Below are 27,371 nucleotides of genomic sequence, written 5' to 3' on the forward strand. Positions count from 1 at the left end.
ATGGTGGTATTGTACACAACTGGAGACACATGAGGATGGCCACCAAAGAGGACCAAGAGAAATTCTACAAAGCTAGAAGTTTTAAATAGATACCAGGTCCTCAACATGGAGCCTTGGAAGAAACCTCTCGAGATCCAGCATACCCATGGGAACAGAGGCAGGACACAAGTGTGGATGGCAGCTCAACCCAGTCTGAAAGAAAGTCAGGCTTGCCTGCAAAGAGTTCTCCAATCATTCAAGGAAGATGGATTGTCCTTGCTGGAGAGTCAGTACTCAGAAGAAGCAAAACTTGTACTGCAAGGGACAGGCAAACAGGACAGTATGATGCCTTCCCAGAGCCAAGATATGAGATATCACTCTAAGATTGGATAGGCTCCTTAAGTCAACAGGCAATGACAATGTTTTGTGGGAAATCTCACAGATAGAGCTTATATGGTTTAGAGCTACACTCAAGTTGATACTGTTAAAGCTATTTTGGTTCTTTTCTGGCTGTTCTATGCAAGTGTGCTTTCAGAAACATTCTGAGAATTCGGTTTGTTTCTTTCCAGTGAGCCTCAAGAAATTATTATTGGTGTTAAGGCAAGTTGATAGTGAAAATTTCCTTGAGTATAGGACTGTGTTGGTAAATATAGCAACCGTGAAAAGCCCCAGTAAGATGAAAATGTTGGCAAAATCATCTAATTTCATCCATACTAGGAAGGAAATAGAAAATGTATTTGGCTTGAGTGTGCGGTTCAATTTCTTGATGATGATCTTGGAAAATTGCTTTGAAATTAATGTGTGAGTTTGCAGTTGTCATTTTAAAATGGTGTTTCATTTTGATTTGAAATTATTTTTATATATATAATAAGATAAAGCCAATGCATGGGAACTGACTGTCAAGATTAAGTTATTTGAGGATGTTAGTTTGGAAAATACTTAACCTTGAAGGGTAGAATACCTAATGTGGGTAAGGAAGGACACACATTTTTCAGGTGTTACAAAAATGCAGCTTTCTCAGGAAGCTTAATATTAATATCAGCAGCCATGCAACCTCAGTGTTTCTCATCAGGTCTCCCAAATTAAGCAGAATTAGACCCAGTAATTCAGTGGGAGGTCCTCTAGGAATCCCAGGCCCTGCATGAAATGGCATTGATGATTCAGTAGGAGGCATTTGCATGTAGGAGGCAAGTTGAATCTGTGCTAAACCAATGCATGATGCCTGAGAGTGCACAGTTATTGGAGTTTCTGTCGTTCAATTAGAACATGAAGTTGGGGTTCTCATCTAATCTGATCATTAAAGAGCCTGTTGTAATTTATCTATTGAATGTTAGAGTGTGCTGGCTATTATGTCTGGGGCAAATTTCAGCTTAATGATTATATTTAGCCTAATTCCCCTTGTTGTCACATGACTGGTGCCTGGGCAGTTACGCCTAGTGCTTGGAGCAGGAGTCAGGCCCCCATGGTCAGAGCAGGAGTCATGTCTAGTGGTTAGAACAGGAGAGCTGGAATCAGAGGTCAGGAATGGAGCCAAGGGTTAGAACTGGGTTACCCGGAGGGGGGCCAGGCTGGGTCCAAGGCAGGAGTGAGACTGGGAACAAGGCACAGGAGCTATTGCAGCCATGGGTGAATGCTTTCTTCAGCTGCTGCTACTGTTGGGCTTAAGAGCTGCTCTGCTGACTCTTTCAATCAGTCAGGCAATCTACTACAGGCCAGCTGTACTTGATAGGTTTACCAGACACTGGGTGTGCTGCAGGCCCAGATTCCAGACACTTGCAGTTTCAGTGTGGTAAGATATGCTTCACTTCCTGTCCTAAACTGTTGTGTGGGGTTTAGGGTTGCCAGGTGTCTGGTTTGCGACCGGAACACCCTGTCAAAAAGGGACACTGGTGGCTCCAGTCAGCACTGCTGACCGGGCCGTTAAAAGTACTAGGGGTGGGACGTGCCTCTGCCTAGGAGCAGCAGGGACATGTCGCTGCTTGTTGGGAGCCACCTGAGGTGTGCATCGCCCTGAGCCCCTTCCCGCACCCAAACTCCCTCCCTCTTAGTCAACTGGAATTTTTTTACTTACCTGCACCCCACATTACCCCAACATGCTGGATACCAAAACTGTATGTTGAGTAACCTGGCCACTCTCAACCCTTGTTAATCCTGGGTAATTTGGGACATTCAAGAAATTGTGTCAAACAATGTGATTGCTGGAATTTTTATATCGACGTGCAATCTTTAATATCCATAGAAATTACATTAGTGAGAATTGGCTCCCTAATTCTCTTTTATTAAGCTATCAACTAGAGTACGGTATCAAATGCAAAGGCTTCACATTAATGCAACATTGAATTTGCACAGTCAAAAATGGCAAAACATAAGAGTTTTAAGCTTCCAGCGGGAATGTTAACTAGCTTACATTGCACGTTTGGTATGTTTATAGTATACATTTCACAATATAAACAGTAAGGTAGTAAGCGATGCATTTAAACAGAAAAATAATATTAGAAAATGCTACATATGTGTGACTGCATGGCGTTAATATTGCTTTTGGAACCATTTCTTGGCATGCTCTAATTCCAATTTAAATCTATGGGAATTTTTCCATTCATTTCAATGGGAGTTGGGTTGGCATTTTAATATGCACTAAAATTTACAAAAGATGTGGTATATTAAAAATGGGAAGGCAAAATTTTGAGAGTGAGGAGCCTAGACTTAGGCACTTAAATCCACCTTTAAGCACCTAACTAGCATGATATTCAAAGGTGCTTAAATGGGAGCAGTGGGTGCTACTTACTATAGGCCACCTGTATGCTCAGGTTGGGTTCTGTGCTTGCCATGACGTCACTAGCATTCAGAAGAGTAGCTACTGACCTGAAGGGGCCTAAAGAGGGATGGGATACGGTACAAGGTTTACCCTGAGTCCCACTGACTTCAAAGGGCTTTGAATCAGATCCCTGACACGCAAATCAGCTCTTGCACTGGTTATTGAGAGCGGTCGGCATATTAATTGGACTGAAGCTATTTAATCTTTGTATGTTGTATTTACAGTTTATCTCTAATGGAAATAATCAAACATCTACTAAAGGAGGTATAGACTCTATTTTTATAAACATCGAGGCCTATCCTATGAGAGCTACCCAAGCCAAAAATACATGGGTATAATATTGGCTCTTTAAACCGTACATTTTCTTTCTTAATCTTTAAGAGAAAAATCTTATCTACAAATCATGTCACTCTTTACTTTTTTTTTAAAAGTAAGGCTCCTTATAATTATAACCTTTACTTTTCAGTCCTTCAAAAATAATATAATTGGCTTATGCCAGGAGTAGGAGCTGGTCCTGACATTTGGGATTATATTAGCAAATCTCACGAGAAAGATCTGCAAAGTGACTTCATTATCTGCCTTCACATCTCTCGTTAAAACACTTTTTTGCTGTGATGGCCGCAAAAAACTCGACAGCGGTTAGGCTGCTGGTGTGCTGAAACCACTGCTAGTCATGCTGACCATGTTTTCTCATTGATCACTGGTACTCTCCTCTCTGCCTGTATCCATCGGAGGTTTTTTATCTTATACTTAGATTGTATGTCCCTTCTGCTTCTTAGCATATGTGCCTCAGGTAGCATGTGACCAGGATTCATCAATGAATTTGGTCTGCTGGTTGGATTGTTAGCTTCCCTGGCCTGGGCTGGGTACTGATGAGGTGTGCAACGTGAATGCTGATCCATGCCCCCAAGTATACCTCTTAGGGCAGGGACCATGTTTTGTTCTGTGTGTATACAGCGCCTAGCATAACAGGATCCCAGTCCATGACTAGGGCTCCCAGACACTATGGTAATTAAATAATAAATAAATTAATAATAATAATATGGATTCACCTATACTAGTTTCAACTAGGGCTGTCGATAAACCACAGTTAACTCACATAATTAACTCAAAAAAATTAATCGCGATTAATTGCAATTTTAATTGCACTATTAAACAATAGAATACCAATTGAAATTTATTGCATATTTTGGACTTTTTTTACATTTTCATATATGGTATTCTGTGTTGCAATTTAAATCAAAGTGTATATTATTATTTTTGATTACAAAGACTTGCACTGTAAAAATGATAAAAGAAATAGTATTTTTCAGTTCACCTCATACAAGTACTGTAGTGCAATCTCTTCATTGTGAAAGTGCAACTTACAAATGTAGATTTTTTTGTTACATAACTGCACTCAAAAACAAAACAATGTAAATCTTCAGAGCCTACAAGTCCACTCAGTCCTACTTCTTGTTCAGCCAATTGCTAAGACAGATACATTTGTTTACGTTTACAGGCGGTAATGCTGCCTTCTTCTTATTTACAATGTCACCAGAAAGTGAAAACAGGCATTTGTATGGCACTTGTAGCCAGCATTGCAAGGTATTTATGTGCCAGATATGGTAAACATTTGTATGCCTCTTCACGCTTTGGCCACCATTCCAGAGGTCATGCTTTTATGCTGATGACACTCGTTAAAAAACAAATACGTTAATTAAATTTGTGACTGAACTCCTTGGGGGAGAATTTTATATCCCCTGCTCTATTTTACCCACGCTTTGCCATATATTTCATATTATAGCAGTCTCTGATGATGACCCAGCACATGTTGTTCATTTTAAGAACACTTTCACTGCAGATTTCACAAAACACAAAGACGGTACCAAAGTTAGATTTCTAAAGATAGCTACAGCACTCGACCCAAGTTTTAAGAATCTGAAGTGCCTTCCAAAAACTGAGAGGGATATGGTGTGGAGACTTTCAGAAGTCTTAAAAGAGCAACAGTCGATGCGGAGACTACAGAACTCGAAGCAGCAAAAAAGAAAATCAACCTTCTGCTGGTGGCATCTGACTCAGAAAATGAAAACGAACATGCATCCGTCTGTACTGCTTTGGATCGTTATCCAGCAGAACCCATCATCAGCATGGATGCATGTCCCCTGGAATGTTGGTTGAAGCATGAAGGGGCATATGAATCTTTAGCACATCTGGCAGGCAAATATCTTGCAATGCCAGCTATAATAGTGCTATGAGAATGCCTGTTCTCACTTTGTAAAGAAGAAGCAGGCAGCATTATCTCCTCAAATGTAAACAACTTGTTTGTCTCAGCGATTGGCTGAGCAAGAAGTAGGACTGAGTGGACTTGCAAGCTCTAAAATTGTACATTGTTTTATTTTTGAATGCAGTTTTTTTGGTACATAAATTCTACATTTGTAAGTTCAGCTTTCATGATAGAGAGATTGCACTACAGTATTTATATTAGATTGAATTGAATTGAGAATTGAAGAATTCAATTGAAAGAATTGAATTTCAGAATTGAAAAATATTATTTCTTTTGTTTTTTTTTACAGTGCAAATACTTATAATCAAAAACAAATATAAAGTGAGCACTGTACACTTTGTATTCTGTGTTGTAAATGAAATCAATATATTTGAAAATGTAGAAAACATCCATAAATATTTAAATAAATGATATTATATTATTCTTTAACAGTGCAATTAATCATTTGATTAATTGTGATTAATTTTTTAATTGCATGATTAATCGTGATTAATTTTTTAATCACTTGACAGCCCTAGTTTCAACCATTTTTTTTCTCTTTGGCTGTGAATAATGTATAAATTTCAATGAGCCCTGATTAGGTTTTTAAGATTTTTTGTTTTCTTTATTTTCAACGGTGAGTTTTTGAACGATGTCCTTATCCAACTATCTTTCAAAATTTATTTTAGCTAAAAAGGAAATATTAGCAAGGAACTAGGCTATTGGTTGTGTGACAAATGTGATCTGAGGTTCACTACTATTAAAAACACTGAGCCTTTGATGAGGCTTATGAATAATTAGTAGCATTTAAAAATCAATCTTTTTTTCTCCCTGTGAATTTTGAGTGATAAAACAGAATTTTACCATGTTCTTTTTATCCATGCTTACCTGTGTGTAATGCACACATATACCCATAATCGTTTTTATTTTGAGACCAAATGATTACTATTTCCTAAACTGTTTGTGTTCGACTCCTTTGTTTCAAAGGCAGAGGAGTGAAATCCAGTTCTCAAGTGTAACAGTATTTCTTCTTCTTCGAGTGATGATCCCTATGTGGGTGCACATGTGCCTGAGGCCGAAAGTGTTTGTTAGCAGTGTCCATTGACCCGCAAATGTATACCTCATCCCCTCGTGCTCCCAACAGAGGGCATAATAGGTAGGGTGGGTCTACGCCTCTCCAGTTCCCTCTTTCTGCCTCGTGGCCTGAGTCGGAACCCCTGTTCCTTCGCCCTCTTATTTTTTGTTGAGAGAGTGACTACTCTTCATTCAGCATATATGGTTATAAATCGTTGTAGGTAGATCGATAAGTTAGTGTAGTTCTTTCCCCCTTTGAGGGACAGATCCCTCCCTGTCCACCCAACCCCTCACTCCCAGGATGATGCCCTGCATTTTGGGATTTAAAAACGGTGTTTCCTGTCCACACTCATTCTCTGTGAGCGACAAGCACCAGAGGCGCCTTTACTGCCTCAGTGACTCGTGGCTCGCTGTTCCATCTGCAAGTCCTTCCTGCCCCAAACCCGGGAAGGTCGAGAGCTCCACCTCTATAAGTGACTTGATGGAGGAAGCTATGAGATCGAGGGCACATTCATATCTGGGACTTGTGGAACACCCTGTACAATGACCGTCACCTGTGGTGAGCGCCCCTCTGAGCACCTCCCATGCCCTTGATCTGTTGGTACCAAGGACAAGTCCCAACATTAGAGTAAAAAACATTCTCACAGGCACAAGAGCAGATCCCCACCACGGACTACTCCTAAGCACAGCGGTTCCTCCCCAAGCTGGGCTAGGTGAGGGTGAGAGGCCAGACTAGCATCCAACCGTCTCCGTGTGAAGGGTAGGCCTGACAGAAATGGGATCTGATAGTACTGACGACAACCATGGTGCCAATGCATCTAGAATGCTCACCAGTGCATGTGACGCATCCCTGCCTCCTGTGCCCCACACCTAAGAGAGCAGAGAGGAGATACTTTGTACCTGCCCAAAGGGTAGATTTTCTTTTTACTCCTCCGCCCCGTCGCTCTCTGGTGGACCATGCGGCAGCAGAGTGGGTACCCTAGCACTTGCAGAAGTCTACCCCTGCGGACAGGGTGGCAAAGAGGATGGATCTGCTGGGCCAGAAGATATATTCCTTGGCGGGACTACAGGTCCAGATTGCAAACTACCAGGCTCTGCTAGCCCCAAGTCCTATTTTAATAACTACCACAAGCTAGCAGAGTTTAAGGCCCAGCAGCCGCCGGACCAACAGCACTGAGAAAAGAAAAGAAAGAAGAAAAATAATGTTCTTCTCTGATCCGTTTCAGCTGTAACAACCTTGAGTGGTTTCTTGCAATAGTTAATACAAAACTTTCAGGTGCTTTTTGAAGTGACTGTGACCCTTTCAGTGATTTTGCAGAGCCAGGAATAGAATGGTAGGCCACTGGCTCCTTGTCCCCTGTACTAACCACTAATTCACACTGTATTTTATATGTCTCATTTTAATTTAGCTTTTCAGTGTGTGCCATGGGTAAAGGCCTGTCAGTATCAATGGAGGAAGTCGCTAAATCCTTTTCTTTTGCTGGGGAAAGAGGGAAAACAGGCCTCTAGGAGAAAGTTGCTGCACAACCTATGCAGCAGGGAGGGCTGTGCTGGCATGTTGCCAAAGCCCAAGGGCTGTGTTTAATTTACATTGAAATGTGTGTAGGATTTTAACCAGAGATAAATGCATACTGTTGTTGTTTTTCATTTATAACGTTCTTCGCGCACACAGTGATTTGCAAATCACAAAGGCCAAATGTACTTTGACGGCTGTAGTGGAAGGCAGATCAATGGTGTTGTTTTTCTGACCTCAGCTTCTTGATGTCTTGGTTTCTCTCTCTGAGGGTACCACGTGCCTTAGGGAATATAAGTTTCAGTATTTTAAGGAGTTGCAAAGCTTTGATTTCTATAGAAGCACTGTAAGAAAAAGCTTGTTCACAAATCTAACTACTTCCACAGAGGGTGCGACAAACAGCCTTCTTATATACTCTCTATCTGGAACTCAGTTGTCATTTTACAGAAATTCAGTAAGCGAGTCTTTCATAAAAGATGGTGACAGCGGATTGGAACATTGTATGTCAATATACTTTTCAAGTTCAGCTGTAAAAGGGTCTGGAAATAACTCAGACCTTCCCTCTTCCTCCTCTTCGCCGCCCCCACCACCCTCCCCCTCCCAAAAAAAGTTTCTGAATCACTAATGGTGATCCTTGGCACATCTTGATTTGTTCACAATGGGGATGACTGTCTCACTTGTATTTCTTTTCAAATTGGTTGGCAGCTCACACATGAAGAAGGTCATCCCATGTCCATGAAAAAGCTTGCAGCTGAAAGCACAAATCTCCACTTCTCTCTACTTTTGTGGCAGCTGCAAATAAAGTTCTGTTCTTCAGTGAACATTTTCATAGTTGTAACTACCTTGAACATATTTTATTTGCTAAAGAGTAAAATAGTGGCTACAGTTTTGAAGAGAATGGAGTCTTTTTTGCATCTCTGGTGATCCTGCATTCACACACATTCTCTACTCTCCTTCCTTATTCATTCTCAATAATACACAGCTACTACAGGGATAAGTTTAAGATAAGGTTTGGATTATCTAGTAAAATCTTTTCCACCTCCTAATGTCTGTGATGATATTGTATCAACCACTCTGTGATACGCACATTGATTTCATGCCAATATAATGAACAGCAAACATATTTCAGAGTTAACACCTCACTGACATGAAGTTTGATCCTTCTGAATGACTGGAGGCTGTCTAAAAGCTTTCTTAAGATTAGTTTGTCTAGATATGCAGGAAGACGATGATGCATTGGTTCACATTTGAGAAGGTTTCACAACCATAAAGGTTAGGCTTTTCAAAATAAAGTTCTCTTTCTGTTGGAAGCTGGGGTGGGAGGAGGTACCAACAGACTGCAGGAAATGTCGGATGGGTTGTTGATTATGCACTAGCCCTCTGATCCAAAGCCCAGTGAAATCAGTAGAAAGGCTCCCAATGACTTCATTGGGCTTTGGATCAGGTATTAGGAACTTAGTGGTTCCTGTAGATGCTTCGATAGTGATAATAAATGTGGAGGAAATTATTGTGCTTCACTTGGGAGCACTCTTGTGGGGAGTTCCAAAAGACTGTGTCAGCAGAGGATATTGGGAGGTGGTATAGTTAGAGAACATCCAAATGAAAGTAGATAAATTTTTAATCTGTTTATCAAGTTCCTGTTTCATGGCAGGTGAAAAGGCCAGAAATACTGAACAAAGGAACTTAATCTGTAGCTGGAACATTTTAATAAATCAGTGTTTAAATCCATTGGAAAAGACCCATTGGCAATTGCCAACACTTGTTTTGTGATCCTTTCCCTGTAAAATGAAGAAGTGCAAAGTAACCGTTGCCCGCAGTCATAAAGTAAAGGAAGGTCTCAGAAAATATATTTGTCAGCTCAGTACTAGTGGAACTCAGCTTCAAAAACAGCTGTTAATTTCCCAGCACATTCCCCTGCTCTCCTTGGGAAAAAAAAAAATCAGTCATTTCAATTTCTGTTTACGTATCTAAAATAATCCCTCTCATCTTTTTGATAAATTAGCATTTCTATGGCTATTTATTCTTCATCTCTTTGCTTTATCCCTTCCTGGTTGGATTTATTTATTTCCAGAGTGCATTGTTTGTTATGGGCTCTTTTCATTCACAGAATGTCATTTCTCTTCTGGACTTTTAGGTATTTCCATCATTATTCACTACATATTTCATCCGTGTTCCTACAGAAAGTCATTATGTGGCAGGGCCTGTCGACAAGGGATGTTTAGAATATACTCTCCCTTTGTTCTAAAGCACTGCATTACTTCCCTGTGTTAGGTGATTAATATATCTGATCAACAAGGACATGGACCTGATGCTGCTGTGAAAAGACTTGAGTATTTATATTGCTAGAATTCATGCCATTTTCTCCCTCTCTATCTTTTCGTCTGTGCGTTGGACTGAAGTGCATGGGAGCTCTTATCAGATAGGCTGTTCACACCAAAAAAGTTTTTTTTTGTTTTTTGAAAACTTTTAAAGAATAGAAGTAAGTTGGTAGCCTCAGTATACTTCCTAGTGGACAAGTGTTCCTACTTCCAAAGCCTCTACTAATTGACTACTTGGGCCTTATTATTCTCTCCAGTGCTGAGCAGAAATCAGTGGGGAGGGTGCTGGATATGACTTCTGTCAGTGTTTCACGGTAACTGCACCTGTATTTTCCCCTCCATGGTCCTTCAAGGGCACCCGCATAGGGGTTTCTGGCTCCCAGCCGCCACCTGTCCTGGGTGGAGATCCATGTCTCACTCCCTCCTGACTGGCGATTTTAAGGCTGCCCAGCTCTCTGATCTACTCTAATATGTCCAGCAAGCCAGTCTGCCTAAAAGGCCAGTGCCTGCGCTTTGCTTTCTCTGTGGGCAATGACCAGTGTATTGCTTACAAGTTACCAGATAGCTCCATCTGAGCAAACACATTTATTCTTAAGGTAAAAGCATTACAGAGAAAACATATAAAAACAATAAAAGAACCTGTACACATGCTAAAAAGCTTACCTGAGGTCACCCCCAACTCCAACATAGGACTCTGGTAGGGGTTAGTCCTTCAAACCCCACAATTGGGTTTTCCCTGTGGTTACAAGTTCATCCAGTCAGGAACTAAAACAAAGGCCCTGAGTCAGTTTAAGCCTGGGCTATTTGTCCAAAAGTCCTTTCTTTTTCTGTTGGTCTCTGGGGAATCCAGTTTGAATCAGAATATGTTAGCCTTTCCAGAAGTGGTACCTCTCTGGAGGTGTTATAACATGAGTGATTTGCCTTTGTCATTCCCTGCTGTTTTCGCTACCTGAAGGAGCTGTGATAACCCTTGTGGAGTGCATACAATCTCTGGCCCACATTGGTACATAAGCCATTTATACACATGGAGTTTACTCTCCTCCCACACTCACATTCTCTCATCAAGGACAATGCCCAGCGAGGCAGGTGAGCAGAGTCACTTCTTAGCTACCATGCTAGTCTCTCCAGAGTGGGGTGAGGCTGGGACCATGAATCTTACCCCTTCCACACAGGCCATTAGAGCTAGAACTGGGGAGCTAAATTTAAACCATTTAAAGAACAATAGATATCTCACGGCAACATGCTGGAATCATGGCTGAACCAACACCCATCACAAATGGCTGGTTTGGCCTCCAAGGCACAAGTGCAGCCCTGAATTTATAAAGGATCACTTTCATCTGTTTTGATTAGCTTAAAGATTGTGTAAGAATTTAGGCTGCTACGGGAAGTCCTGTGCTGAATGGTGTAATCAAAAATAACCCATTAGTTCTGGCCCATGAGCAGATCTGCCTCCTGAATGAAAAATTGATGCATTTAAATTCTTTATCTAGTACCAAATGCATCTGTGGCTAAATCCAAGTTTCTTGTTACCATCCTGCCCTACAGCTTCTTCACTAATTTCTCTCTATTAACAGCATGACTTACTTTTCTCCAGACTGTCCCTGTTAATATATTTCATCCTTGAGTTCAGCTATATTGGTGTTTCTGCCAGAATGTTAGCATCGGGTTAGGATAACTAAACGATCTTTGTATACATCCCAAAAGTGGTGGGAAAAATACAGCTGAATGCGTTTATTTTGGTATTATTATTATTTGTGCACTGTTATTGTGTTTGTCACTCTGCAAACACAGTCTGCTCTGAAGTCAATAGGAACGTAAATTCTGAAATTAGGATTGGACCTATGTAAGAAATTGTCTCTGCCGCAAGGAATTTACAATTTAAGGGCCCTGTGATGCTTTTACTGAAGTCAATGTGGTATTTGCTGTTGATTTCAGTGGGAGAAAAATGGGTCTGTACGTCACTGTAGACTGAATTGAAGGTGGGCGGATGGCTTTTGGGGAAGGGTATGCGTGGCGTGTAGTTATATATATCCTAAAGGGTGGCAGCTCTACATACACACTCAGAGTGGATGGGAAACCTGTTGACATTTTCTGTCCTCAGCAGGTGGAGTGGATGGGCCTTGATTAATAAAGAGTGTGATAGGTTTCTATGGAGGATCCTTTGATTTGCTACCATGGATGTATCAGGCTGTTGATTATCTGGAACATATGCAATGTGTGACAATGTGTTATCACTGTTTGGTTTAATTTGAAAGCAACATCAGTATTATAATCTTCATCCCCTGTTTGTTTCAATATCTGTAGCGAAGTCTGAGGAGGTCTTTTCAGAGGAGGAACTCTCTCCTTCCCATCAGTTGTGATCATCTGATGCAGTGGTTCTCAACCTGTGGCCTGAGGGCCGCTTGCGACCCAATCAGCACATAGCAGCAGCCCATGTGACATTCTTAGGGCCTATATATATATATATATATATATATATATATATATATATATATAGTGTGGATGCAGCCCAATAAATCATTGAGTGTTGTGTATGCAGCCCACGATCGTAAATAGGTTGAGAACCACTGATGTGACAGTCCCAGGGTTTAAAGAAGATGGGGTTGTTGCCCAGGGCATTTTTGGTGACGTGTTACTCACTCTGGAACTTGCCCCTCACCACTCCAAATCTGCTAAGCCCCTCTCTTTTCCCAGGTTTTTCTTCGGGTGAGGGTGGAGGTGTTGAACAGGGTTTGAGAACAGATGGCCGAGGATAGATGTCTGTTGTCATTGTGTCCATAGGCATATTTAATGATTTAGTAATTTGTTGCGATGGACACGCTTTATACATCTGCACCGTACTCTCCTTCGAAACACCAGGTGAAGATGCACCTTTTATTATCTCTATTGTTTTTGGTAACCCACAGTACTGTGCTTACTGTCTTTCCTGCAGGAGTGATCTATACTGCAGATGTCCTTGACCGAGAGACAACCAAATCCTATTGGCTAACAGTGTATGCGACTGATCGTGGTGTTGTCCCACTCTATGCCACCATCGAGGTCTATGTTGAAGTGGAAGATGTGAATGACAATGCCCCTCTGACCTCTCAACCCATTTATTATCCGGCTGTCATGGAAAACTCCCCGAAGGATGTATCTGTTATTCAGATCCAGGCCCAAGATCCCGACTCCAGCAGCAGTGAAAAACTGACATACAGGATTACAAGTGGAAACCCTCAGAACTTCTTCGCTATCAATCCAAAAACAGGTAATGAGATACCACTGCTTTTTGTTGCTTGGTCAATGTGGATTTTGTACAGAGCTGCTTTTCTTTGTCTGTCTCTTGCATTGGACTCTTCTGAAGCTGTTTTTTTGTGTGTGGGAATGTTTTGGGGAAATTGTTGCCTATTTTTTTCCCAACAGTCAAGTTCCAATTTCACAGTTGATTCAATAGCGTGGCAGTAACCATAGCCTTTGTGTAAGGATTGTGATACTGTTGTGTACACCTTTGTGCCTGTAAACATCTGCATTGGCAGATGGTGCAACCCAAACAATATTTTCTTTTTGCCGTTATGGTGATCTTTTTCTTACTCCTCTTTCATAGCTTCTCAGTATTACCCATCAACTTTACCAGAAGGGATGAGGCTTTGCTATACTAAGGGTATTATTACTCATCAACTTTACCCGAAGGGATAGGGCTTTGCTATACTAAGTACACTTAATGCTGCTAGGGAAGATTTACCAGTGGGTTAGAGCTGTTGTAGTTTATGGGACAAATTCCCATCTGTTGTAATTTGGTTGTAGCCCCGTTGAAGTCAACATTTGTCAAACACAAGTTATTGGACTCAATACAAGAGTTAACTGGATGCAGTTTTATGGCATGTATTTGTACAGCAGATCAGACTATATGATCTAATGGTCTCTCGGGCCTTATATTGAGTCTACACAGATTTATACCAGCTGGGGATCTGAGCATATGGGTGACATGTTACGGATATGATGCTGTCTATCTGGTTATTCTTCTGAGCTGCATTGCAGTCACCTGTTAGCTCACCTGGGCCCCAATTCAGCAGAGCACTTGAGCACGCATACATTGACTTCAGTGGGACTATGCATGTGCTTTAAAGTTTAGCTGAATATGGTGCTATAAATACCACACCTTAGCTGGAAGATCAAGAATTAACACTCGGGAACAGTAAAGAGTGCAATAGGTGGTTGAGCCTGAGACCACTTACATTATCCCGCATGCATACCTGTATGCTGCTGCAAAATGGCCTCCATGCTGTCTACCGTCCATTATCTGCCTTGCAAACCTCCTCGACTTGATGTGGACCTGACAGCATATTCTGTAGCGAAGGAGGTGGTGGGATATTTCATAGCAATAGGCAGAGATTTTTCAAAGCAGTGTGGGCTTTCACCCACCGCCCCCAATTCATTCTAATGAAAGATGCATGGCCAAATGCCTTCTGCACTGCTTTAAATAAACCTCAATTTACATTTTTTTAAAAGACTTACATCTGTGTACATGTACGCAAGTCAAAAACAAATACAATCAGTTGTGAGTAATAACAGGGGGTAAGTAACTTCGCTACCATGCAGTATTTGGCTAGGCAGCCCAGCTACTATATGTGGTAAAAGAATTGGCAGACTTCTTTTCAGGCATAACCCTGCAGACTGGCCTTAATAAGTGCTCTCGCTGAATCTGCTGCAGATACACAGCCTAAAGCCCAAATCACACACCTTCTCATGATAAGGGATGGAAGAGGAGGGTTGATCCACCGGCCCCACCCCCAAATCCCCATTGTGAAAGAAGCACCAGATGAGCTGGGTTGTAATAATGCCTGTGCTTCCCCTTCATTGGCTCCCCAAATCTTTCAGCACAGCCTGTTCAGTGCAACTGCACTGCCTCCGATGTCAAGGTCAGTGGAGCAGGGACCATCTTTTTGTTCTGTGTTCAGACGACACCTAGTATGGTACAGTCCAGGTCCAGCAACAAGACTGCAGTAATACAAATAATCGTAATAGCTATAAGAGCACCCTCGATCAGGGAACCAGGACGGTTTCCCCTCACAAGGGTGCCTCCATTCTTTTCAATAGGGAGTTTAATTTGAAGCTTGCTTTGCTTAGTTTTACCAAGTTTACATGGCTGGAACTTAGTCTTCAGCCATTCCCCTCCTAAGCTCTGCAAACTCTCTCAGAGCTTCTAGTGCTGATGGCAAGTAAGATTTTTAATATTTAACGTTTATACTTCAGTAGCTCAGGAGGGACCTTATTGTGCTATGGGAATCTTCTGGCCAGTGTATGATTTGTGAAAGATTGTGTACATGTGGGATAAATCCGCTCCCTTTGTGCAGCTTACTTAAAGAGAAATAAAATGGAAAACTCTGAAAACTGGATGGGATGCCTCTCCCCTTCCCCCTCTTCAAGTTCTTCTGTGGATGGATTGGTGGTGTACGTGTACACTGGTTCTGTGGTGCTGAGAAGGGAGGTTTCCAATTTTAAAGCCAGGGATTGGAATCACAGTCTCACAAATTATCAAAGTGCTGTGGGTTTTAACAGCACGGTTCTCGGTGACAGCAATGGGAGGTGGGAGACTCAAAGCTGAGAGAGAAACATACAGTGTTAGCTTTAGAAAGTGGCCTTCAGTGAGCTGCCCAAGATGCTTTTAAACCTCTTTCAAACCACAGTCTTTTCTTACTGATACGATTTTTATAAGAAACAGGTTCTCAGTTATGATGTTTTCTAGTAATTAAGAAATAGATTTATCGTTTTCCAGCATATACGGAAGAGATTTGTCTCAGATTTTTGTGTAGCTTTATGTGCTAGCTGACATTCAGCAAAGCTGTAATTTATGTAGCGCTTTGCAAGGCAGACTTAAATGTTGCAGCATTCTGTACAATAAATAAAGCTTAATATATTTAGTATGAACCCAGATATGTCACAGGTGGCAATGTAGCGATGGCAGTATAGGTGAGTGGTGTTTGGGTGTTTCTGCCTCACAATGAAACTATTCATCTGTGCCACGGGAATTAATTCAGTCCTAAAATTTTAAGTAATGTCAACAGTCAGTCATCTTTCATCTATGACTAGTCTGGCTTTGTGAGTGAAAATTAAAGTAGTGTCCCATTTAGGCCCATGCTGGCATGGACAGTAGTCCACTGAGTATCAAATCATAAATTCAGCAAATCCCTGGCTTTGTTTTGTTTTTGGGTGCAGTTTGTGTGGTATTTCCAAAGCATCACTTCTGGTTGGTCCATTTTATAATGGTGTTTCTATACACTCGTTTCACCAATTCATAAATGACTAGGTTTTCCACCTTCCCTTTCTCCAAAGCTTGCTTTCATCCTCTTCAGTGCTCATTCCAGTTGTATACATTTCTATAATGTTGATGGGATGGGTTTGCAGTACCTATCCATGTGTTTATATTACACCCTAGTTTATCATATACTTATCACCATAGTGTATCGCCCTCTGGTGAGGGCACGCCACTGGAGATCTGGGTTTGATTCCTGGCTGGGCCACAGGCTTTTGGCAAGTGACTTAAGGCAAGATTTTTTTTTAAGGGTATTTTGGTGCTGCCTCAATATGCAGATAGGTGCCTAGAGGGATTTTCCAAGTGCCTAGGCTCTTAACTCCTATTGAAATCAATGGGAGTTAGGTGCCCAAGCATTTTTGAAAATCCCATGCCATGTCTATCTGCAGCCTAAGGCACCTCAGTACCTTTAAATATTTGGTCCTTAGCTCTTCTGTGCCTTTGCTTCCCATCTGTAAAATGGAAATAATAATAATCCCTTTGTCTCCCACGTCTCTGTACAATATAAGCACATTAGGGCAAGGACTGTCTCTTCCTAAGTATATAGGCAGTGCCCTGCAAAATGGAGCCCTTGTGTTGGCTGTAGGGCTGATGAAGTATAAATAAAATAATATAAATTTAATTCACTTTCAAGTGAGACTTTCAGTCCTCCAATGAGGAAATGTCCATCTGAGCAAGAAACCCAGTCTGAAGAGTCCATCCAGATGGTTCTAGCGACATAGGAAGGTTTTCTGCTTTTTGGGGAGTGGCCCATGAGACACCACCCATTCTCTCCTCTTCTAGATTCTGCTCTGATGGGGGAGGATAAAGAGGCAATTTTGACCATGAAAAGCCACTTCTCCCAGGTCCCTGCTCCATAGGGTTGCCAGGTGTCCGGTTTTTGACCCAAAAGCCCAGTCGAAAAGGGACCCTGGCGGCTCCGGTCAGCACCACTGCCAGGCTGTTAAAAGTCCCATTGGCGGCGCTGACAGGCTTCCTACCCGGCTCTGTGTGGCTCCCGTAAGCGGCAACATGTCCCTTGGTTCCTAGGACGGACAGCCAGGTGGAGGGTGCGCGCTGCCCCCACCCCATGCACTGGCTTTGCCACTTATATTGGCTGGGAACCATGGCCAATTGGAGCTGCAGGGGCAGCGCCTGCAGGCAGCGTGCACAGTTCAGAGTTACCTGGCCTCCCCTGTGCCAAGAAGCCAAGGGACATGCCATCTGCTTCCGGGAGCCCCCTGAGGTAAGCACCATCTAGAGCCTGCACCCCACACCTCCTCCCATACCCCTGTTCCAGCTCAGAGCCTCCTCCTAAACTCAAACTCACTCCTGGAGCTCACACCCTCTCCCACATCCCCACTCCCGGCCCCAGCCCTGAGCCTGCATCCCGCACCTCTTCCCATACCCCAACCCCCTGCTCTGGCCTGGAGCCTCTTCCCACACTCATACTCCCTCCCAGAGCCTGCACCCCACACCCCTCCTGCACCTCTGTCCCAGCCCTGAACCCCCTCCCACACCTAAACTCCCTGCCATACACCCCCACATTCCTAGCTCCCCGCCCCTGCCCAGAACCTCCTCTTGCACCCTGAATCCCTCATTTCTGGCCCTACCCTGGAACTCGCAGCCCTAGCTCAGAACCAATACCCCCTCCGACATCCCAGCCCCCTGCCTCAGCCTGGAGCCCCCTCCCACACTCTGAACTCCTCAGCTCCACCCCCCCCAGCCTGGAGTCTCCTCCTGCACCCCAAAACCCTCATCCTTGGCCCCCCCAGACCCCACACCCAACCGCCTGCCACAGCCCGGAGTCCCCTCCCACACCCTGAACCCCTCCTTTCTGGCCCCACCCCAGAGCTCGCACCCCCAGCTGGAGCCCTTACTTCCTCTGCACCTAGCCCCCTGCCCCAGCCCGGGGTAAACAAGCAAGTGAGTGAGGATGAGAGAGAGTGAGCGAGGAGGGTGGTGGTGGAGTGAGCGGGGGGCGGGGCCTTAGGGCAGGGGTGTTCAGTTTTGTGCTATTAGAAAGTTGGCAACCCTATTGTTCCGGGGTATGTGTTTTTGTGTGTGTGTCACAGCTGGCTCCAGTACCCCTTGTTTCTACACCTGAGAGGAGAAAGACAAGAAGAAACTGTCAGAACATCCTACTATCATCCCTGAGCTCTCTAGCACAGCAGACATCATGGGACAAATGCTTCCTCACATGTAGGTTCCTCCTTTCATGTCCTAGATTTTGTTATAATGTATAGCTAAGTGGCATCCAGTGGGCAGAATGGTACTTTCTGTGATGAGCTGATATGCATAAGTACAGGCACCAAGCAGATAATGTAGTACATGAGTAGTTATGAAACCATAAATCATCTGTGCTCTCTTTCAGGGAGCTATTAAAGATTGCCTTTTCCTGTAGAACAATGAATAGTGTTCGCTTAATTTAGCAAGTCCAATAGGACATCTCTGACTTTCCCTGATTTATTGTGCAAGGGGTGTTTAAATTCAATATTGTCATTAAATTCAATTTTTGTGTGGATAGAAGTGCACTTCAAATAGGAAAGGGCAAATGGTTGCTGCAGTATGGTTATAGTCACAGTAAGGAAATGTGTGTTGACGTTTGTTTGGTAGACACCTACTGTACTTAAAATGGCAACTTAAGTGTTTCCATTGTTAGTTCTGCTCAGCAAGGGTGATTGCATATGTATGATGAAGATGATGTAGGGTAAAATTTTCAAAAGCACTGTAGCACTTAACTCCCATTGATTCCAATTTCAATTAGGCACCTAGGCACTTTTGAAAATCTAATTTGGGGGCTATCTGCATCTTTCGGCACCTAAATATCTTTTAAAATCTGGCCCTTAGTCTTATTTTCAGGAGTGATTTAGGGCCAGACTTACATAGGTATTTAGGCCCCTAAAGATGCAGATAGGACTATTAGTAACCTAAATTGATATGTTTTACTAAGTACAGTGGTAAATCTGGCCCTTAAGCATTAATGTTCCTAACTGCCTAAGTAACTTTTAAAAAATGGCTTCTAAGTCACTTAAGCACTTTTTAAAATTTTACCCATAGTGTCGTCCTTTTTCATGGCTAGTCTCAACACACCCACATGCAGGTTTCCCTTCTTGGCTTGACTTCCATGCAGAGGGGAGGGCTCCATCTTACTCTGACACTGAACACAGGGCAGCTAAATAAACTGCATGAACTGATGGGATGTGTGTGTATGTATTTGAATGTGCCTATATATATAGATCTAAAAATTACAGGGTGGGAGAGATGAAAACAGAGAAGAATCCTAGTGTTGCATGAATTCTCAAGTTAGCTGAATTCTAACCACTACTAGAAGTGCTGTGTTGGAAGAAAACTGCTGGAAATTCTATGGCCATGCTAAACAGTTAGCACTGAAGCTAGTATCAATTATCTGGGAGAGGATTGTGGAAGAAGATAAAAAAGACAGACGATGGAGTTATAAAAAATGATTGATTAGGGCCATATATTCTTATTTTTATTTCATGTATGCAGGTTTTAATTTCACAGTGCAGCATAGCAGTAATTTACTGCACTGATTTATTACTTTTTAGTGCTCTCAAGGAAATGATGAATTTTAATTCAAACCATTACTTTTTTGGGGAGAGGATACTTTGGACAAACCCAATAGGCTTCTGTTCAGTCTAATGCAGATTATATTAAGACATATTTTAACTAACGTGATTGCAGGCAAATTTGGCTGTCATTCACACCAGTGTAAATCCAAATTAACTATTGATTTTAATGGAGTCACTCTAAATTTATAATGATGTGTCTGTGAGTTAAATTTGGCCCTAGGTTGCCTGGTATGTTACCAGTACGGTTTACTGTTTTCCGTTTGATTTAACGATGCCTGAGCAACAACACTCCCAAACTAATGCGTGCTTACATTGTAACACTGGATTCATTAATAAAATTGGAAATGATACATGTAACCCAGTGCTTTTTTTACAGTAATGCTTCTTGGGTGTGGCAGTACCTGGCTGTTCAAATACCACAGACAGATTTCGAGAGAGGCTTGGTTAATTCTATGACTATGCAAGCTAGTGTAGGGTTAATGAAGGCCGTAATCTAATTGCTGGGATCAAGATAAAATGCCTCCGACCCACCTTGAAGAGTTTTGGGCAATTTTTAAGGCGTATTATGAGACTAAATTGTTCTTTGCCATCATCTGAAGCAGTAGGTATATGGCCTAGCTTAGCCAGAAGCAGAAAATCTGATATGCTGTGCTATATCAAAACAGGCCTTACAAATGGTCCCTATTTCCGCAGCCCCACCCTTTCCTCTACACCCCCACTTTTTCTAAATTCTTGCAATCTAAATTTCCCTTCCAGTTTCAGCTGGATACAATATTCTTCCCATATCCTGTACTCCTGTGGGGTATAGCTAGATGCTGTTCAACAATTGCCTCATTTCAGCCCAGAAGAAGTGGCATTTCCGTGGTGAGTCATTCCAATATACGTAGTCAGTGAAGCTCTCTTGGGATCCTTTAGTAAATTGTGGTTTTATTTGCTTGCCCCTTAAAGACCTAGCCCTGTGGTGGCTTTTCCATGATTGAGTGTAGAGCCTCCCAGGGCTTGTCAACGCTGCTTCAGTCTGCAGCTGGTGGGAATCATTTGAGAGTGATGCAGAACTGCCCTGGGGAGTAGGCCTAATCCTGTACGGTACTGAGAGCTCTCTGGGAGTTGCGGGCCCTCAGCTCCAACCAGGAAGCATTCAGTACCTTGGAGGATCAAACCCAAGTTGGCCTGGGTAGGACCAGAGGACTGCATTGTGGTAACATACTGTACATGGTTGATGCAATTCAGTTTATAAATCCCCAATCTATGGAGTAGTTACAAGCAATGCAAGATCGTAAGAAATGTTTACATGAAGCTGTTTTTACAGAGACCTACTTTTTTTTTCTTTCTTTTTTTTAATGGACACCAGATCAATAATACCTAATAGATGTTTTAAATTACTTGGGTGCTTTTGTTGCTCTAGATTGTTTGAAAGCTATTTCATATGCCCATCATTTCTGCAAGAATAAGCAACTTGTATTGTCTCTTTGTGACTTGAAAACATTCACGAGTGCCTTCATAAGTCCCATCTGAAAGTAGGGGTGACATTCTGCATTCTATTAAAGTTTCAAGTAAGCCTCTTCTGGACTGGCGTTTTATAAGCCTCATGAATAAAGGTCTTGCTATTCTTATGGCGTATTCCTTTGGGTTGTGACTAGTAGCAACTCTAACCCCATCTCCTCCAAGAGGGAAAAAAAAAGTCTGTGTAGCTTTTTGAGTGCTACATTCAGAATGGGAAACTGAGGCATAGAACGATGAAGTAACTTGCCCAAGGTCACCCAAGAAGTCTGTAGTAGAGTAGGGAATTGAACCCAGGTCTCTGGCTAGTGCCCAAAGCAGAGGTCCTTCCTCTTCCAGTCAGAGACTACTTGTGTAACTGCTCATCAACATGACTAAGGGCTGCACAGTCTACTCCAAAGTACGTGTTTGCATAGAACAGTTAGATATTTTTGTACAGTATAACCTCCTTAGATCAGTATTATTTGTTGTAGTACCTGCTAGGGACACTGTACAAGCACACTAGGCACAGGCCCTGCCTCAGGGCAGATACCTACGAACATAGCAAATGGAAAAGACATACAGCATCAGTCCAACTCCATGCCGATGCAGGTTATTCCCTATAGTATGTCTCCAGTTAAGTCCTCCATGCCAGTCCACGTTTTGGTTTTGAGCTAGCTGCATAACTTCCCTGTTTCCCTATTTTTAGAAACAGGAATGGTATTTACCTACCTCACGTGACTGTGGTCAGACTTAGTTCCCATGAAATGCTCTGAAGGTGAAAAGTTCTGTCTAAATGACAGCTATTTAAAAAATATGTGGCCATTTGCTGAGGCAGCAAGATGCATCTCCAGCCTCCCTAGAGTGAATGAGAGTGTGGTCTAGTGGCTAGGACACTGGAGCGGGAGCTATGAGCCTTGGGGGTCTGTTCCCAGCTTTACTTCCCACTCACTGTATGATTCTAAGTCAAATACTGCACTCCTCTGTCTCCCTTTTTACCTTTTGTCTGTCTATTGACTGAAATCTATTGACTCAGCTCCTAGTCTGTGTGTGTAACACCAAGCACAATGCTGCCCTAGTCTCAGGTGGTGCTAATGTAACGCTGCTTTTAATACAATAATAAATAAAACATTTCCGTCTCCTCTGATTAGAGTAGTTTTATGCTGATTGAGTTTTGTTTTGTTAAACATCAAAGGCAGTTCAGCTTGCTGGAAGTTCCTGAGAGCAGGAGCCTCTCTTTTTTAAATTTTACCAACAGCTCTGCTGTTACTCAGTGTAATTGCCAGCTCCATTTTTCTGTAATCAGCACATTTTAACTGGCTTACAGAACATTTTACATTCATTTAAGCCTCAGTGATGCCACTTTCTTTCCTGTTGGGTAGTAGCACACTCCATGAGCATCCTGATTGCTTTCATTGGACCATTGTGTCATTGTTCATTAATTGTACCATCAGCTTCTAAGGAGAATATTGCTTCAGTGGGGAACTCTGCTTAAAAAGCCTGGTATGATATAGCCCAGTAGGCTGATATTGTTCACAGAGGAAGTTGCTGTTCAGCAGGAATGAGGTTGGCAGAATCAGACTTTAGGGCCAGATCTCTTAGAGTCAGTGGGAGTGTTTCCGTTTACTTCAGCTGGGCTTTGGATCAGTCCCTTTCAAAAAGGAAGAGTAGTGAATCAAATTCTGGGATCCCTCTCCCTCCCGAATACTTCCATGCAGTTAAATAATTTCCTTCCTGCCCATACAGAACTGGGATCTTAGAGCAGTTTGTTATGTGAAATTTTGGCAGTAGTTCCATACTATTCTAAATTATTGTAGATGACATCAATTCTCTTCAAAAGGTTAGCAAAAGCTAGAATCTCTCTCCTTTTCAACTCCATGCTGGTTATCTGCTTAGTTCTAAAATGCTATCTTGTCTTTCAGTATCATTTCTTTATTCGTGACATTTAAAGACACTATGATTAGTCAAAACTGGTCAAGCAACCACTTTGATATACTGCACACCCAGTCATTCACCTACCACTGATATTCAAGGTTAGTTATTAGGGCTGTTATACACTTACAGAATAATATTCATTGAATTGTTATCAGAGACAGAGGCATAACTGAGATCATTGGATAAAAGATACTATATACTATAATGGCAAAATTTTATTACTGAGGCACAGGCAGGCTAAACATTTGCCAGTATAATTTTTTCTGAAAGATCTCTATCAATAAGGTAGTTTTCACTTCATGTCCTAAACTATTATAAATAATAGCAGGGAAACAAAACCAAAACCAAAAAACACCTCACAAGAATGATGCACTTGTCTGTGATGCAAGCCTGCAACTCAGAATAGAAATCAGCAGGTGGGAAGATAGATTTTGAGAATTATAGGCATATAGATAATATAGAAACCATGTGAGCAGCTGTGTTCTCACAGAGATAAGGGGTCCCGGAGGACTAAGGACACAGCTCTGAGTCTTCCAATGCTGGACCAGCCAGAGTTAGTGGGGTTTTTTAATTGCTACCACTTTCCAGTCAGTCACTTAATTTGCACTTAGCTTGTCCCTTCACTGATCAATAAACAGTACAAGATCATTACAAAAACAGTCCCAGACAAACAACATTAGGAATAACATTTTGTGCTTTCTCTCATTTGCCATAAAAATTTCTCTTATGTCCTCTTAGAATGGGCACTTCCTTCTACAGTGACATATTGTGTATCTGTAACTGTAACTGAGGACAAAATTAGTCCTGATACCTTTTTCTTACATCCATCCCCCACGGTCATATACTTTCTTCTTCCAGGTGGAAGGAAGAAATTGAAAGTGTTTGTAAAAATGTTTCTGTTCCGAGTAAATCAGGTGTAAATCAGCACAGTTCCATTGAAATCAATGGATCTTACACCAGTTTGTGTCAACTGAGATCCTAGCCGTATTATTGTATGGCTCCCTTTACCGTACTATTTAAATGCACAATAAAGAGACAAGGTGGGTGAGAGAATATCCTTTATTTATCTCTTAACTTACAAGTGATGGGAGTTAAGCCCCCTCATAGAGGGCTGTGTAATTAATGCAGATCTATATGGATTTGTGGAAAATAGATCCTCTCACACTCACTTTATCTTTTTTTGATGAGATTACAAGTTTGGCTGATAAAGATAATACTGTTGACATTGTATACTTGCACTTATGTAAGGGGTTTGTATTTACTGCATGACATTTTGATTAAAAAAATTGAACAATATAAAATTAACATGGCATACATTAAATGCAGTAAGTTCTGGCCAACTGATAATTCGCAAAATGTAATTGTAAATGGGAAATTGCCATTGAGCAGGTATGTTTCCTGTGAGGTCCCACAGGGACCAGTTCTTGGCCCTATGCTATGTAACATTTTTATTAATGACCCGGAAGAAAATATAAAGTCATCACTGATAAGGTTTGCAGAAGACCCAAAAATTGGGGAGTGATAAATAATGAAGAGAACAGGTCCCTGATTCAGAGCAATCTGCATCTCTTGGTAAACTTGATGCAATCAAACAATATGCATTTTAATATGGCTAAATACAAATGTATACATCTAGAAACAAGGAATGGAGGTCATGAGTACATGATGGAGGATTCCATCCTGGGAAGCAGTGATTCTGAAAAAGATTTGGGGGTCATGGTGGATAATTAGGTGAACTTGAGCTCCCAGTACAACGCTGTGGCCAAAGGGGCTAATGAGATCCTGGGGTGCATAAAAAGGGAAATCTCAAGTAGCAGTAGAGAGGTTATTTTACCTCTGTATTTGGCACTGGTGCAACTGCTGTGGAAATACTGTGTCCAGTTCTGATGCCTGCAATTCAAGAAGGATGTTGATAAATTGGAGAGGGTTCAGAGAAGAGCCACAAGAATGATTAAAGGATTAGAAAGCGTGCCTAATCATTACAGTGATAGACTCAACAAGCTCAATCTATTTATCTTAACAAATGGTTTCAGAGTAACAGCCGTGTTAGTCTGTATCCGCAAAAAGAAAAGGAGTACTTGTGGCACCTTAGAGACTAACCAATTTATTTGAGCATAAATCACGAAAGCTCATGCTCAAATAAATTGGTTAGTCTCTAAGGTGCCACAAGTACTCCTTTTCTTTTTATCTTAACAAAGAGAAGGTTAAGGGGTGACTTGATTACATCAAGATTGGATATTTTTCTAAAAGCAGCCACATTTGACTCTTCGGATGTTAATCTGCGGCTCCTTGTGTAGGCACCGACTCCGGGTCTGGAGCTACAGGCGCCAGCTTTCCGATGTGCTGGGGGGGCGGGTGTGTGCTCACTGCTTAACCCCTGGCTTGCCACAGGCCCTGCCCCCACTCCACCCCTTCCCACACCCTCCCCTGAGCCTGCCGTGCTCTCGCTCCTCCCCTCCAGAGCCTCCTGCATGCCATGAAACAGCTGATCAGGAGGTGCGGAGAGGGAGGAGGAGGTCCTGATCGGTGGGGCTGACGTTGGGTGGGAGGTGCTGGGGGCGGAGGGGGGAGCTGATGGGGGACTGCTGACGTATTACTGTGACTCTTTGGCGACGTACGTTGGTAAATTCTGGCTCCTTCTCAGGCTCAGGTTGGCCACCCCTGGACTAGATGATCACAGTTGTCCCTTTTGTGAAAATCTGTTTAGGAAGAAAACGAGGCCAACATATGGGTACCTAAAAACTTTAGGATGTAAATACAGTGACCTGATTTTCAGAAGGGATAAGCATTGTAGTGTTCATGGAAATGTACAGGTGCGCAACACCTGAACACCTGGCCACTTGTGGAGAGCCCTTCACCACCACAGCTGTGGAGATCCCAAGGAGCAGTGAGAACAATGCAGTTTTTCTGCACATAACAATGGGAAGGGACAGAATTTCTGGAGCTTGAGAAAGAGCTCCTCACACCCTGAGCTGTTCACTCTATGTCAGCACATTGCAAAGATTTGAAGCCTAGGGGCTGTTGGCCTTAGGGCTGCTGTACTTAGGGTGGGCAGAGACTGTTTTTATGTTCCTCCATTCTCTGGAAGAGAGGATCTTTCCCATCAACCCCTGTAGCATATCCTTACTCAAACCTGGCTACTCAAGGTAAATTACTGAAAAGGGGAAAGTTTGTTTCTCATCTGTCTCATCCTTATAGCTCTTGAGTTGGTGAAGATGAAGACATTTATATCTACAGAATATCTGTAATGGGGGAGACAGACCTCTGTGCAAAGCAAGAAGGGGTTAATGGGCTGCTGAAGGCCTAATCAGCCCAAACTGAGACATCTGGAGCAGGAGGCAGGCTTCCTGGGAAGGGCTGGGAAAGCCTTGTTCAGTCAGAGGAGAGCAGGCAGGGAGAGAGAGGATGTGGTGCTCTCACTGTCAGAGAGAGGTCTGGCTAGGGTCAGGGAATGGGGAAGACTGGTGACCTAGCAGATCTTCTGGAGGAAGGGGAACAGTTTATTTTGCTTCATACTTACTGTGGACTTCAAGTGCCCCGTAGTGGATAGAACCTTAAGTGACTTAGCCAGAGGGGTAAGTCTGTAGCCTCTGTCTCCCTACCATCCTTCACCCACCTCACCAAAAGTAACAGATTCAGTCTGTTTCTGTGGTGATTGAACCTATATAAATATCAAAGTACACAGAGAACACACATTTAAGTCTTATAAGGTGACTAATACCCTAATGCTAAGACAGGAGCTTGGTTATGCAGGTTTCAGGCAGGTCCTAGAAATATTTTTCCCTGAAGCAAAATGCCATGGGCTCTGTAAATGACCATGCAGAGCTAATGCGTGTGCAGTTTTTCAGGTCTCTTTTGAAAATCCACAGATAGCGAAACTGTATAGGACTCAGTCTACCTCATGCGGATTAAGGTTTGAATCACTGATGACAAGAGTGTGATGTTGCTTGTCTTGCTAGAGTAAAGAATATTTTGAGAAGACGTCCTGAGAAATATAAGAAAAATGTGCGTGCACTGTACTTGTATTGATTTCAAACTACTTTTTTGTAGTGTTAAAAGCCTAGTATAACCAAAGTTATGAATAAATAAAGGCATTAGCTCTGATACTATGTTTAGCTTCACTTGTAGGAAATGATTGGAGACAGTTAA

At 42.3% G+C, this 27,371-nt stretch overlaps 1 protein-coding gene across 2 annotated transcripts in view; it reads left to right on the plus strand.

Annotated features, from left to right (window-relative positions):
- Positions 1-27,371, plus strand: part of FAT3 (FAT atypical cadherin 3) — a 436,391-nt gene that overhangs the window by 122,447 nt on the left and 286,573 nt on the right. For both annotated transcript variants that reach the window (XM_077805390.1, XM_077805398.1), the window contains exon 2: positions 12,877-13,191. In XM_077805390.1, coding sequence (XP_077661516.1) covers positions 12,877-13,191 — 315 coding nt within the window. The remainder of the gene's footprint in view (positions 1-12,876; positions 13,192-27,371) is intronic.

The sequence above is a fragment of the Eretmochelys imbricata genome, chromosome 1 (assembly GCF_965152235.1).
Source record: "Eretmochelys imbricata isolate rEreImb1 chromosome 1, rEreImb1.hap1, whole genome shotgun sequence".
NCBI classification, from domain to species: domain Eukaryota; kingdom Metazoa; phylum Chordata; order Testudines; family Cheloniidae; genus Eretmochelys; species Eretmochelys imbricata.